This window comes from Sinohyriopsis cumingii, chromosome 7 (genome assembly GCF_028554795.1).
Source record: "Sinohyriopsis cumingii isolate HCF-2022 chromosome 7, ASM2855479v2, whole genome shotgun sequence".
NCBI classification, from domain to species: Eukaryota; Metazoa; Mollusca; class Bivalvia; order Unionida; family Unionidae; genus Sinohyriopsis; species Sinohyriopsis cumingii.
In genome coordinates this window covers 129,083,741-129,098,172 of record NC_142967.1, presented here as the reverse complement: position 1 = coordinate 129,098,172, position 14,432 = coordinate 129,083,741, and the positions used below count along the sequence as shown (strand labels likewise).

The 14,432-nt window shown below is 35.1% G+C and overlaps 1 protein-coding gene across 1 annotated transcript in view; it reads right to left on the bottom strand.

Moving 5' to 3' along the window:
• LOC149796108 (neural cell adhesion molecule 2-like) overlaps positions 1–14,432 on the bottom strand; it is an 89,700-nt gene that overhangs the window by 24,509 nt on the left and 50,759 nt on the right. The window contains exons 8-12 of the mRNA XM_089964192.1: positions 11,589–11,729; positions 9,839–9,869; positions 8,644–8,756; positions 6,705–6,741; positions 3,923–4,017 (exon numbers count right to left, since the gene is read on the bottom strand). Coding sequence (XP_089820318.1) covers positions 3,923–4,017; positions 6,705–6,741; positions 8,644–8,756; positions 9,839–9,869; positions 11,589–11,729 — 417 coding nt within the window. The remainder of the gene's footprint in view (positions 1–3,922; positions 4,018–6,704; positions 6,742–8,643; positions 8,757–9,838; positions 9,870–11,588; positions 11,730–14,432) is intronic.

Here is a 14,432-nt window from a genome sequence, read left to right as displayed (position 1 = left end):
GACTACCTATAGCTGACGTGTCAACAACCCGAAAATGAGCTGCGTAGATGATCTGAGTGATGCTTGGCATTGGATGTTGTCCGTGACGTATGTAGTAGAGAAGATTCCAATCTATTGGAGACATCCAGCTACTCTGCAGTGTGTGATAAGTCGATTGTCAACCGTTGAAGAAGCCAAGAACCTTGATTAAAGAAGTATGGGGGGGGAGGAAGAGAAGAAGATGAAAGGATTAATACCCTATTAACACTGCAAAGTAGGTTTATTGGTGAAAGCCTTGGATTTGATGGTGGTGACTTAGTATGTTTTTTTTAAAGATAGAGGCCTGCGTCTATTCTCCTAACCCGCCCTTAAGCTGCCTCAAGGATGCATCTACAATCATAATAAATTATGAGAGGCTTGACAGAAAAGTCATGAAGGAAGAAGTGGAAAAATCAAGTCCACCAGGGCAAAGGAAAGGAAAGAAAGGAAAAAGAAGTCAGAAGATCAAGGAAAACTGTGAGAAATTAAATAACAACTGAATCAAGTCCAGGAAGGGGTTAGAGCTATGGGACATCCTGACTGGATCCCGGAGGATGGAAAGAAGAAGAAAGGGATAATAGACAAGCTGACAAATTGGTGGAAGAATTTGAGCAAAGAAAGGAAGAAGAACCCAAAGGCCCTTTTCAGGGTCACACCATTGCCTCGAAAAGATTTGCTTCTTTGAACAAAACATTTGTTTGTCTTTCTGTTGTATATGTATTTAATTGTGTATTTGTTTGTTTGTGTATGTTGACCCATTTGACCCTATTAAACTTCGACCCTATAAATATAATTTTCAATTCCCCTTGACAAGCCCACCATATCAAATTCCCATTGACCATATAAATATTTTTACCCTATAAATTGGTTTTACTCTATATTCCATATTCACTTGTTTCCATTGTAAAGTCCAATATAGCTCCTATAGACTCCCTCCGCCCATAACTACTTAAAACACCACGAAGTTAGTTATACTGGCAGAGTTTTAATGGCTATTAATCATATTTATGCGTACTTTATGTTCTATATGCCGAATGTTTTTTTCCTGTTTATTGACCAGTGGTCGTATTCACTCTCTGTATGTATGGCGACTTTTGTCTTCCCCTTTATTTAACTGTCTTATTAGTTGGCATTTTTTTTAAAGTAAACATGGGGTGCATTATTTAATACCAAAATTTGCGTCTTGTCATGTTTAATATATTACTTTTCAAAACAAGGGTTTGTTCCAAATTTCATAAATATGTTCTGAGAGATACTTTCAGTTACATTTTCATTGTGAAAGAAAAGACTGACTCGCAAAATAAATCAAACAGGTACAAATAATAAGGATCCTTGTATGTGAAATTTCTTTCTATGTCACTCAGCCGATGTCAGGAAATGTATTATTTAGATTAATGTGAAGAATGTTACAAGACAATCATGGAGATAAATTCAATCCATATTGTATGTATGCACATATATATTATCTATTTATGTATGACTTGATGAATTCACGGATTGTCCTGTGTATCACAGACAGTTCCGACAATTCAAATCACAAACTGGTCTGATCAGTCACTCACGTGCTCACATAAACAAAACCAGTTAGCGGTGTAATGATCATCTTTGCAATTGAAGGACGAACAAAACCAATGACTGATGACTTGCATAATTTAGGAAGTGTGGGTCTTTTCCTCTTTTATTTAAAATGTTCTTTTCTGTTTTATGATCGTTAAGGACGGAAGCCAATCTTTCACTCTTGTGATGGAGGATGACTGTCATGGATTTCATGTCTAGTTTCCCTAACCTTCTTTTTTTTTTATTTGTCGTACAAAGTCTGATTCTATATAACTCAGTCTTCATGGTAATGGTTTGTTTTAACTCTTTTTGCGTCGTTCTAAAATTATCGTATTTTTCTCAATGCCATCATAAATTCCTGTGCTGACAAAATTTCAGAATAAGCTAAGACTGATACACCCTGCACATGGAATGCATACTGCACTATATATAACTGTATAACACTTTAAGAAATGTTCCTTTCTGCATCCAATGAAAATCTCGCCTCACTCATCTGAGCCGAATGACACTGCTTGGTGGATTCAAAACAAGCAATGGATGGAATGAGTCAGACGATGCTCTCTGATTGGTTGATACTATGACATGTTACGCTACGGCTGACAACGTGCCACACCAAATTTCGATCCCTTGTCTATCTATGTCAAGTGCAGTTTTCACTATTCTTGTCTTCAATTCTCAACTAATCAATATGCGAGTGAGTGCAGAGTCGTCAACAATTATCCACAGTATGTTGTTTCATTCAGATTTTCCAGTCAAGGTGGTGTCAAACATCTCAAATGCACAGTGGTATTTCTCTGAAGAAGGCATGTAGAAAGGTGCTGATAACAACCTTTGAGCTATCCAACGATCCATTTCATTTTATGTAATGTATTTATTTTGTCCCTTTGGTGTTTTTGTTTATATGAGTTTTCCAGAACAAATTTAGATATCCCAACTTGTTCCCTTGGTCTTGTATGCACAAGTGTGTGTATGTTAGTCATCCTACATACAGCCCCTTTGTGTCATTATCATAATGTGTATTTACAAGTATTCGTTTATAAATACAAAATATACTCTATGACATACTCTCTTCTAGCCATCCTATTAAAATTGCTATAGTACCCGATAGTACCCCTACTTTAAATCCCTATGTATGGCCAGAGTGTCATACTAATGTTAAATTCCCATAGACGTCTATAGTGTTGTTAAATTTTCATAGATGACCATGGCGTCCTCTAACGTTAAATTCCTATAAATGCCCATAGTGTCATACAAATTTTAATTTCTCACATATGGCCAGTGTAAGCAGATGTCAAAGCTCCATAAATGGCCAGGGTCATCCTTTTAAAGTGCAAACCTTATGGCTGTAGTGTCCTCTAACGTTTAATACCTATGGATGGCTAAAGTGTGCCCCAGTTTACTTTATCGTCCCCCTTAACTACTTACGGGATATGGGTTATTAGGCAGTGTGTGTGTGTGTGTGTGTGTGTGTGTGTGTGTGATTTGGATTGTTAACGTAGCTTTAACAATGTTTTAGCTACGATTTCTGCAGTGTGGCAGTTTATAGTGATGTCTAGCACTGGGGCATCATGCTGCAGACATGATGTCCCACCTAGTCACATTATCCTGACACCAGGCCGACCAGTCCTAACACTAACCTCTTAGTGCTGAGCGCCAAACGAGGCAGCTGTTAGTACCATTTTTATAAGTCTTTGGTATTACTCGGCCGGGGATTGAACCCACGACCTCCCGCATCCAAGCCGGGCGCTCTAACCACTAGGCCACTGGAGCGGTCGGTTATCAGGCAGAAGATCTTTATTAAAACAACGGTGTCATATTATAATGACCTGCATAAATATGCTCAGTGCATGCATACTTTCTTCTCTAGATGCTGTTGCATGGTTGGTCAATATTTTTACATCCTTAAACTGTCTAAAGTGACATATAAATCTAATTGTTATCGAACTAAAGACAAAACAAAACTCATGCGAGGCCCTATATTTTAACACAGTTAGTATTAAGGGGTTTATTTCCCCGGTCTAGTAACATACTTGTTTCTTAGGTACCGTGCTTTAAAAGCCATTGGAAAACCTATTTCCGATTTTTCAACCGGTTGAGCCACTTTCGATCGAACTATTTAGGAATTAGCTTACAAAACACAGTATTTCTTTGTCCAAGGCGGCTTCTCCATTAAAAAACGAAACGATTGGATGAGACTGATAAATATTTGAATTTAGAGACTATATATATGGCTATTCATTCCTTCATTACTACACTCTTCCTGATGTTTCTGCGTAAATAATCTTTTTATAAAGAGATTGTTGCCTATCTACTAGCCGAGTCATGTAAATTATTGAGAACTGCCAACCTTTTCTTCGTGTAGGGGGAGTCAAGGAACTGTAGTTATGATCTTGACTGTTTGCATACATATGTAGTTTTTCATAAGCATCGCATTCGGGAAGACTGAAATCGCAAATAAAATAATATACCAATTATGGCTAAGATACACATATTTATCTATGTACGCTGACATACATACATACATACATACATACTAGCATGCATACATACATACATACATACATACATACATACATACTTTTGATTCGAACCAAACGTTTTAGTCATTGGGTAAAGTTGACCATTGCTAATATCGGCAAGAACCTATCATGCAAGTTGTGGTTAGTTTTCATATAATTACTGCTTGCTTTTGCTTTTTTGCTGCCAAACGTTTTTCTTTTTCACTATATAAGCATCAGTTATATAAGATGAACTTTAACTTCAATTGGTGAAAATATAGCAACTATCAATATTGACCTTCTTGAATTGTTTGTGTTCTTCACTATTATTATTTAGCCTACTTAATCAGAACGAGGCGATTCGTTTCTTTTTCACACGAGACAATAATAAATTCATATGTGTTTTAATGAACATGCTCAGGGACTGGATAAAGGGACAGTATGGTTATCAGATACAAAATATGTTGATATTACGAAATATACGGCTAGTGACAATAGATAACGGTCTTCTTCTTCAATTCTTTTCTTCACATATCGACATATTTATAATTCTACAAAATGATATATTAGCAGTATAGTGGGGTGATGTGGAGACAATGGAGAATTCAAATGAATGGGTCTCTTGTGGAGCAAAGGAATGTCACCTTTTAGTGCTTGACATGGCATGTTCAATTGACCGCATAGTTCAGGGACAATAGGAATTAAACATTACGCCTCAATGTTGAAATATGAATATAAACAAGGAAAAAGTTAACGTTAAAACCACAGTTCATTTGAGTGGCTAAAACCTACTATACTCCACATGTACAATTCAACACGCCGTTGGAGCTACGAGCATCCATTCATGTTATCCAGCACTCCACATTTGCTCTCAAACAAAGCCGTTGGAGTAACCAACGAGCACCCATTTAACACCCCGCACATACCATCCAATATGCCGTTCTGTGTGACAACAAAAAACCTATCTAACAAACAACAGGTAAGACACTCTACACGTAGGCACACAGACTACCATACTGTCATGCATGAAGAGTAACACGAGGACGTGGTGGAAATATACGCACACTAGTCAAAAGCCGTTGAAGAAATGCTAAAAAATGAACAAATAAGCACACAGTCTAGAATGATTAGATGATAAGAAAGCTTAAACTGTGGGAACATCATTTCAAGAAACTTATAATTCAGATAGATTTACAACCATTTGACGCTATGGTTGCATGTTTATAATATTACGGATTTGACAGGACGGGTGGCAAAGATGAGACTTAAGAATATCTACGTATTGTTGATACAAAATGGTTGAGCGAAAGAAAGCCTCTATTCAATGAAATTATTCCGTTAAATTTTTAAAATATTTGAAAGGTAAAAAAGTGAAAACTGTTGCTATTTAACATTTTACCTATCATTGTATTTTTATTGGATTAGAGTCACTCTGCATTCGATGTAAGATGCACAGCATCTATGTACTTTAGTTCTGCGGTTATAAACCTCCAAGAGAAAATACTATAACCATACAGAACATGTTAAACCTTAGTTCCCACGCCAAATTCTGACTAACTTCGGCTTTATGGCAAATGTAACTCTTGCCTTTCTGTATAGGTAACATTTCACTCTGTGTATTGAATCTAGTACTAGAAATACATTTGTAACGAAATGAATTGCCATTGTGTAAGCAATATCAGTGTGTGTTTTAAATATAGAGTGGCCACCCAAAACCAACCGATATTTGCAACAAATGTTTCTGCCAGCATTTACAAAAAAACAATGGTAGACGTTTAGTGAGAGAATTAAAGCCAGTATGACAAAAAAGAAATCAGTATTTCAAATTCTAAATTAGTTGTATGTTTTTGTATGTTTCATACATGTTTCTGTTTAGTGTGTGTGTGTGTGTTCCTACCTTTCTCTCTCCTCTCACTCCATACATGGGGTAGTGTGTAATTACGGTGGTATGCGTATGAGAATTCCTACTCATTTGTTAGTAGAGAGGATGTCGGTCAATCCAACGTCATGTCGGGTAGTAAGTTCGGGATGTTGGACATTAAGTGTGGGGTTTTGAGTATTACCTGAGTGGGTGTGGATCACACCAACATCGTATTTGTTAATGCGTGTGAGCTTCCTCTTGTCCTTATAATTATTGTTTGAAGATGGAGGTATAATGTTCAGTTCTCATTATATCTGTAGCAACCACTGTCAACAGAACTTCGCGATAATGGACTATGTCAAGTTATTCAGTAATGTTAAATTCTCATTGTCCCTGTAGGGATCCATGATGTTAAATTTCCCTATCACCGTAGCACCACAGCTATCTCCAGAATTATAAGGACAAAAAATAACAATATTATATTAATCACTAAAAAATGTTAAATTCCCATTGTCCCTCTAGCAACAAAAGCAGTTCCGATAAATATGGTGACAAAAGAACATGTCATGTTAAGCACTAATGTTTGATTTCAATTGTCGCTGTAGCTAAATATGACTAAATCCCCTTTGTCCCAATATTAACATATTTAAACACGGCGAGATGATATTAATTTTCCATTATTCCGATACCAGCACACTATATTAGTAGCATTATGTTAATAGGAACGAGTTTCTATTTCATCACTGAGGTATTACTGATGATCAAGTTACCTGATACTTTCACTGGCACTGTAATCTGTTACGACATCTGCAATCAATCAAGCAATATATATATATATGTGTGTGTGTGTGTGTGTGTGTGTGTGTGTGTGTGTGTGTGACAACGTATAAAGAAAACTTCAGCTTTACATCATCGAAATCAACCAATGTATCAAATGTCAATCTCGATTCTAATTATTTCTGATATTATGATATCGAACAATTTGATTTATATTTGAGTCGATTACGGCTTAAGCTTTCAGTTAGAAACGTAACAAAACATTTATTGCATTTCTCTTTCAGTGGACTACATATCTTCGTAATGAACAGAACATTTAATCACTGGAGCAACGCTGGGATGCAAAGTCCTGGCAGTCTTTATACTATGTTGAATATGTTAAAATGAGCGTAATGTAGAAAACTTGCAGAATGTCAGATTTGTACATATTAATGATAGCTTATTACCCAGGTAAGTCTTCACTTCTGTATGATACAATTTTAAAGTTTTGCGACAGTTTGTTTTGTAATTCGTGCTCCTGTATTTATACCCAACCCACAGCATCAGTAAAAATAATATAACTAAAAGCAATACAAAGCTTAAAACATGAATATATATATGAATATATATATATATATATATATATATATATATATATATATATATATATATATATATATATATATATATATATATATATCTGTTTAGTTAAAAGGATTATACGAAAAGTTCATTTTTATCAAACACGAAAGATATAGGAGTGCTTTAAAAGTTGGGATTGGTTGTCCTGTAGTTTTAAAGACTAAAACCAGAGTTGATGCAATATCTTATCGATTCCCTTTAACTGTATTTTTCAAGCCCTCTCCAATCTTCTCCGTGCAGTAGTCGAGGATGCATTACGAAAATCAATATATGGCTCCTTCCTTTTATTACACGTATATGAAGTCGGTCCAGAATAGTTTAAAACTGTTATTTACTTGAAATCTGCATATTGTGACCTTTTATTCCTCAAATGAATCACAAAACATGGAGTTAATTATGAGATCACTTCTGGAGATAGTTACACGACAGACAATATATAGCCACAAATTGTTTAAATTTCCATCCAGAGATTTGGAAGATTTGGCAACGGACAAACGGACGAACACAAACGAATGCATTGCAGTTACCTCAGTAGGGCATGTGGATAAAATCATTCAGATATCAAGCATCAATGTTGTTCATCTCTCTAGTATGAACCTAAGGTTATGTGCATGATTGCTATCCAAGTCTTCACTGTAACGTTTGATTTCGCTTCACTTCTAATTGGATTTTATATGTTTTCCTAACGTGTTTTTTAAAAGCGCTAACATATCTCCCAATGAAAAATTCACTCCGTAAAATATATTTTTAATACCATTATAGGTAAAATTAATCTGCATTTACATTTTACCTATAAATGTACTAAATATAAATTTTACGGAACGACCTTTCCTCGAAAGATATGTTAGCTCTTTCCAAAAACTCGTAAAGACAAATCTCTGCAATTAGGGGCCCCGGGTGGCCAGGTGGTCTAAAGCGCACGCCTTTACCGATTACTGCCATCTCACTTCTGTCCGCGTGGGTTAGATTATCTGGGTCTGCCAATGTGAATACGTGAGAAAGATTCCTGTGGGTTGGTGGCTCTTACAGGTTTCCTCCCAGCTTCTTCCTCCGCCAGTTATACTGGCTGCTATATACAGCCTATCATGCACTCAGATTTCAACCCAAAGCAACAACAACAGCATTTGCACTTACAAACGTACTAATATTTGGGTCTGCTTAGCAGACGTAGTCATATCTTGCAACTCTTGAAGGCCCCGTATCTTTTGAACATTCTCACTTTTGAGAAATACTTTGTTGCAACATATTAAAAACATCTTTTCCAACAGATTTTAAAATAGTAAGGTTCATAGTCCACAAACTTTATCCTACCATAAATTTCTGAATACGGGTTGTAATTGTCTGTATCGCTTCTCATATCTTCGTGCTCACCAGTAACTTCGTTACGCCCGACAGGAGCGATGATCACTTGACTGAACTCTGCACTGTACAAAGAGAAACTTACATCGAGGGAAGAGAATAAAAATATGACGATGAGAGGATGAACTATAAACATTCATTCATGAACACAACACACACACACACACACACACACACAGATATATATATATATATATATATATATATATATATATATATATATATATATATATATATATATATATATATACATATACACACACACGCGTATATATATATATGTATATGTATATGTATATATATATATATATATATATATATATATATATATATATATATATATATATATATATATATATGCGTGTGTGTGTATGTCATTTTAACAGTTTTGTAATCTTATTGATAACATAATTATTCTCTGTGTATTTGTTTTTTTGGGGGGGCTAGGTGTTTGGTAATTTTTTTTAACAAATTTATTATTTTTTTTATGTTTTTTTTTATTTATTTTTTTTATTCTCAGCAAATCTGGAACCACTTTATATTGTGATAAGAAGCAGCCTTATAAAACTTTTTACTTAACAGAGATATAGAACGACTGTACACAATATGTGCTTGTTCTAATCCTGATATCGTCCTATTGCTGATAAAACTAAATAAGCGTTTTGCTTGTTTTCACTTTCGTTCCCTTTGGCCACTTATGACCTCACTTGTTGTCACGTAGCATTACAACTGTATACTAAAGTGAATAATGAATATTGGAAAGGTTTAAACCTTTTCATGTTTTAAATATATATGACTAATTACGTTACTGAAATGTGCTGAAAATAATGAATATAAATTAATTACCCTGAAATTGAAATAATATTATAAGCTGTATCTTGAATATTGCATTTCTTGTTTATATACGAAACTTCGTTCAGAAGAAGGTTTTATAACGAATTTTTTATATAAAAAATTCACATTAAGAAGCATATTGAATTTATTTAATTTAACATCATCGGTTTTGCCCTTAGGCTGTCTGTACACCTCGAGATATGATTATAAATTATATTTATCAAAATATTGTTCTAGCTCTAAACATTACCATTAAAAGAGCATGGGTACTAAATGTAAAGAAACAAATAGTGTCTGCCAAGAACAATCTTACCAAACCTCGTTGTTCGGACTTGAGTCGATGCCTGCAAAGATGAAAATTAATTTGAATTGTGAATTAATACAAACTTTATTCTTTAGAAGGCCTTACATTTTAAACATTTGCTGAAACATCCGATACATTTTACTTTTGAAAATACTAGAAAGCAAACAAACTCTTTGAAATGAATTACATTACAATACTACAATGAATATTCCTAAAACTGTATGCATATTTATTACTGTGAGATCTAATGGCGTATCTTTTTCTAAATATTTGGAAATTATTTTAAAATATGTGCTTCCTTGTTTTCTAAGTCAAAATGTAATGTGGAATAGTTTGAAAACCTAGTTTATATATGATTGTTACCATAGTACGAGTTGTCCCTATCGCCTTTGAATCGCTACATTTCATTATTGACTTTCTTCATTCGTAAATTCACGTTTGGGATATAGTTTTAATAAAATACTTTTACTGATGTAGGAAGATTGTTGTATGATCACCAGCATATATAAGAGAGTAGAAACCTAAAAACGTAATTATGAAATTCTGTTCCGATTCAATCAGACGACATGACTTTTTAAGATGTGTCATGTGGTAGTATTTATGCATGTGTTTGTAATTAGGTGGCTCTCTCATTCATAGCATGATGATGAAAACTGAGATTTGAGATTCAAGCGAACACACTATCGCATTCCGAATTATTCAATTAATTTGTAATCAAAAACCTGCATTTATTAATTATCCTGATGAATACTGTTTATTAGTAATCTCCCGTCATAGAGGATCACTAAAAAACGCTTGGATCACAACCCGGTTAATTAATTGATTATATGATTGATTGACTAATGAACTGTTTGAGAGAGTCACATAAAATAATAGTTGGTCTTTGTTGATTGATTGTTTCGCAACTCACAAATCCTATTTAAAGAAAAGGAATACACGTGGATAGCTATTTTGATATCGACATATTCTGCATTAATGACACTTGGTCTGTTACTAGTTAACCCTCTTATGAATTGAATTGAATGACTCTTGTGTTTGAGGTTAGTCGTTAATCGTGTCAGTATGATAATTCATGCTTTCCGTTCCAACTTTGAACCCGATTTTCGCATAATCTCTGCGTATTTCGACTCAATTACATGTAAAGAAAAAGGGGCATAATTAAAATGTATTGCCTTCCAATATAGTCTTTCGCCTTAGAACATTCTGATAATTGTCCGGAAACGGTGAATGTCGAGTTTACCATAAAAGCGCTAGGTCAAGCATGATACAAAAAAATTAAACAGCACCTTTATTTGTACTGGTGTCATGTTACCTGACAATGAAAGATATAAAAAAGGCTTGCTTATCTGGTCACAAAATACTCAAAACAGTTAGCCTGGAAGATCTATTCAATATCGTACAACGTTCGATTTCCATATATCACATTAAACTTACTAAGAGTAAAACAAAGATAGCACGATCTTGACCTGAGATTTACATACTGGATTAATTTTGAAGGAAATTAAGCTTCATGGGACTTCTACTAAATCAGGGTGCACAACCTTTTTCGGCCAAGGGCCAGAATGCATTTTCTAAGACCACTCGAGGGCCGCTAACACTAATTTCTTTAATATAATTAATGTTGATGGGCCAGATTTCTTTGTTGTTTTAATTTGCTATGAGGGCCGGACAAAACACGCTCGATGCCCGCGAGCCGGGGATTGTGCACCCCTGTACTAAATGCATTCCAGACATGAATATAATGGCACAGTACACCAACCTTGTTTCATACAAGTACCCTGTTGACACTTCCATCTTTTGGTAACGCAAACAGATATTACCACGACAATGCAAACAACAAGCACTACAGCCACTCCAGCAATCAATAGTCTCATCTCTGTTGTATGGATAATGTTCTCTACTGAAATGGAAAATTTGCTTTGCTTCTTATCATTCAATATACTTCCATGAACATATAACATTTAAAGTTGAGGGAGGAAGACCGCATATCATGAGGTGGTACTATGGTCAATTAATCTTATGTGGCTACCGTAGCTACCCTGTGAGATTTTAATATTATAAGAAATGATGTCCACTTATGGAAAATTAAAATATGGGTCACTATGGCCACTTGGATGAATTACATTTGACTTTCATTTGGATGAATTACATTTGACTTTCACTTGGATGAATTACATTTGACCTTGAGCACTATAGTCACCTATACAAAATGAACACGAGCGGATTTATGGCCATATATGGGAATGAAACATGATGGATGGAGAAAGAGGGAACTGGACGGATGGACAAGGTGAACCTAATAATAAATATATTATTACTCAAACAGTTTGATATACAAACATTCACTTTGAAAGACAAATATCTATGCCTAATCACACACAAATTTTGGTGCAAAAAGGATTATTTGTCTTTGTTATGTTATTATAACTTGCCTGATTATTGCCAACGTATAGTTAACAACACCTACAGAAATGCACTGGTGAGTGGAGATAATGGTTTCTAACGCAGTCTTGCTGACCAACTGAGATTTTAATGACCAATACTCAATCTTAGTAACCGACCCTCAAAAACGTAGAACGATACTCATGTGCCACATAATTATGTGGAATAGGTGGAGGGTGGTTGCAACTAACACCTATTAGTACATAGTATAGATAGATATTCATCACTTAAAATCAAAACCTTGTGAGGGATAGAAAAGTTAGAAACTGATACACACAAGAACACACAAATACTTACAAATGCTTACAAACTCATACTCATACAAGCAAGCCCAAATGTTAAAGGCAGGATCTAGAGGGTATTGAAATTTATCTTTGGAAAACATAATACGAAAAACGATATTAGAAAAACACAACAAAATATTACAATTATAGAATGTGGCAACCAATGAAAAGTATTATGTTTCTTTCATGCTTGTTGACGTAATATGCGTGGCTGAATAGGACCATTGTTTTAGACCTTAGAAGAACTGTTTTAATGGCCGCATCTCCTTTAGTGTGGGCATGTCCCAGGCCGAGTTTTACAGGTAATATATCTCTAATCATTAATTCGGATGCCACCGATACCCTGAAACGGACAAGCTAAATGAATCGGTTTATTCTCACTCATCTCGGCCTCTACTCTAGCATCTGTTGTTGCTCTTCTAGTTGACGTTTTTCCTGCTGCCCTCAAGCTCTCGTCTCTGCTTCGCTTTACTTTTATAAGACATTCGTCACAGGTCTTTGTATGCGTTTGATTTGTTTCAAATGTACCAATGTCACTGTCAATCTGCTTATTATCTTCTGGTTCTTCGTTCTTCTTTCTACTTTCTGGTTCACTATCAATAACAAGACTGTGGAGCTCACTGCTGTATATGCGAGAGGTATGGACGTGATGGCAAACATCTCGTTTTCTTTCATGTAAATGATTGAAACGATTTCAAAATTTACACTAGAATGTGATTGACAACATTACCCTTGAAATAAAAAGATATAGAATGAAAGAGAACGGAGTAGTCAAAAACAGAGTTTGAAAATACAACGAATATATAAATAAACAAAAATATCTTTTGCAAAACCAACATTTGATTAATCTTCGCTCAACTAATTCACTAGCTCACTAAACAATAATGAAGAAGGAGGATTATGGAAGATCCTAATCCTTATGTACAATTATATATTTTCGCGTTGAAACTAGACAATTTTCAATGCATTTGCTAATACAACACCCTCCTGAACAGGCCTGGCTGCCAATGTTCATGACAGTTTCGCCTTATTCTCGGCGTAAACTACATTTTCGAGGAAAAGAGATAATCATGACGATAATAACATCGTCATTCTAGCTTTGCATCATGTATATGGAATAGCTGAGCGAAGTAAAGAAGAAAAGTATTGAACTTCAAATCCAAGACTACGCTCCTGAACGAAAGGCACACAATATTCTTGGTAATCCGTCGAGTCTGATCTGTTTAATCCGGTACGATGGAGATGTGTGTGTGTGTGTGTGTGTGTGTGTGTGTGTGTGTGTGTGTGTTGATCCATTCAAAACAAAATATTTCAGATGTGTTACTGTTCAAAGACGTTCCTCGGTGGTTATTATGTAGGCTCGAACATCTTTGTGTTTTCAATAACGGAGTTATCCGTTGACTCATTCTACAGGATTCCGAAGGTACATAACTTGTGTGTAAGGAAATATGAATTTCTCATGTATTAATTCCTTTAGACCAACAAAAGTCACAGGTAACGATATATCATGATTACAACATATTATCATTAACATAAGCCAACAAATAATATAAATTTAATACACATAAAAACTGGATTTGTGATTGAGCCGTTTCTTTTTTAGTTAGGATAGCTGGCAAGTGGAGTATCCGCTGCATGGACAAAATTGGAGTTAAATCTATTTTTGCAAGAGACAAGTGTCAGTTTCTTCCTTCCATAACAGACATGTTGCAGTATTCATACCCTTTAATACGGTATCATATTCCATTTCACACCTAAAGAAAGCCATGTTATCGTTCCTAGCGCCTCTGGCTCACAACGAAGAAATATTTCTTATAGACTTGGTCCTAAGACGAAGGAAAGATTTTGTATGAACATGAGCATTGTGTGTACTCAGA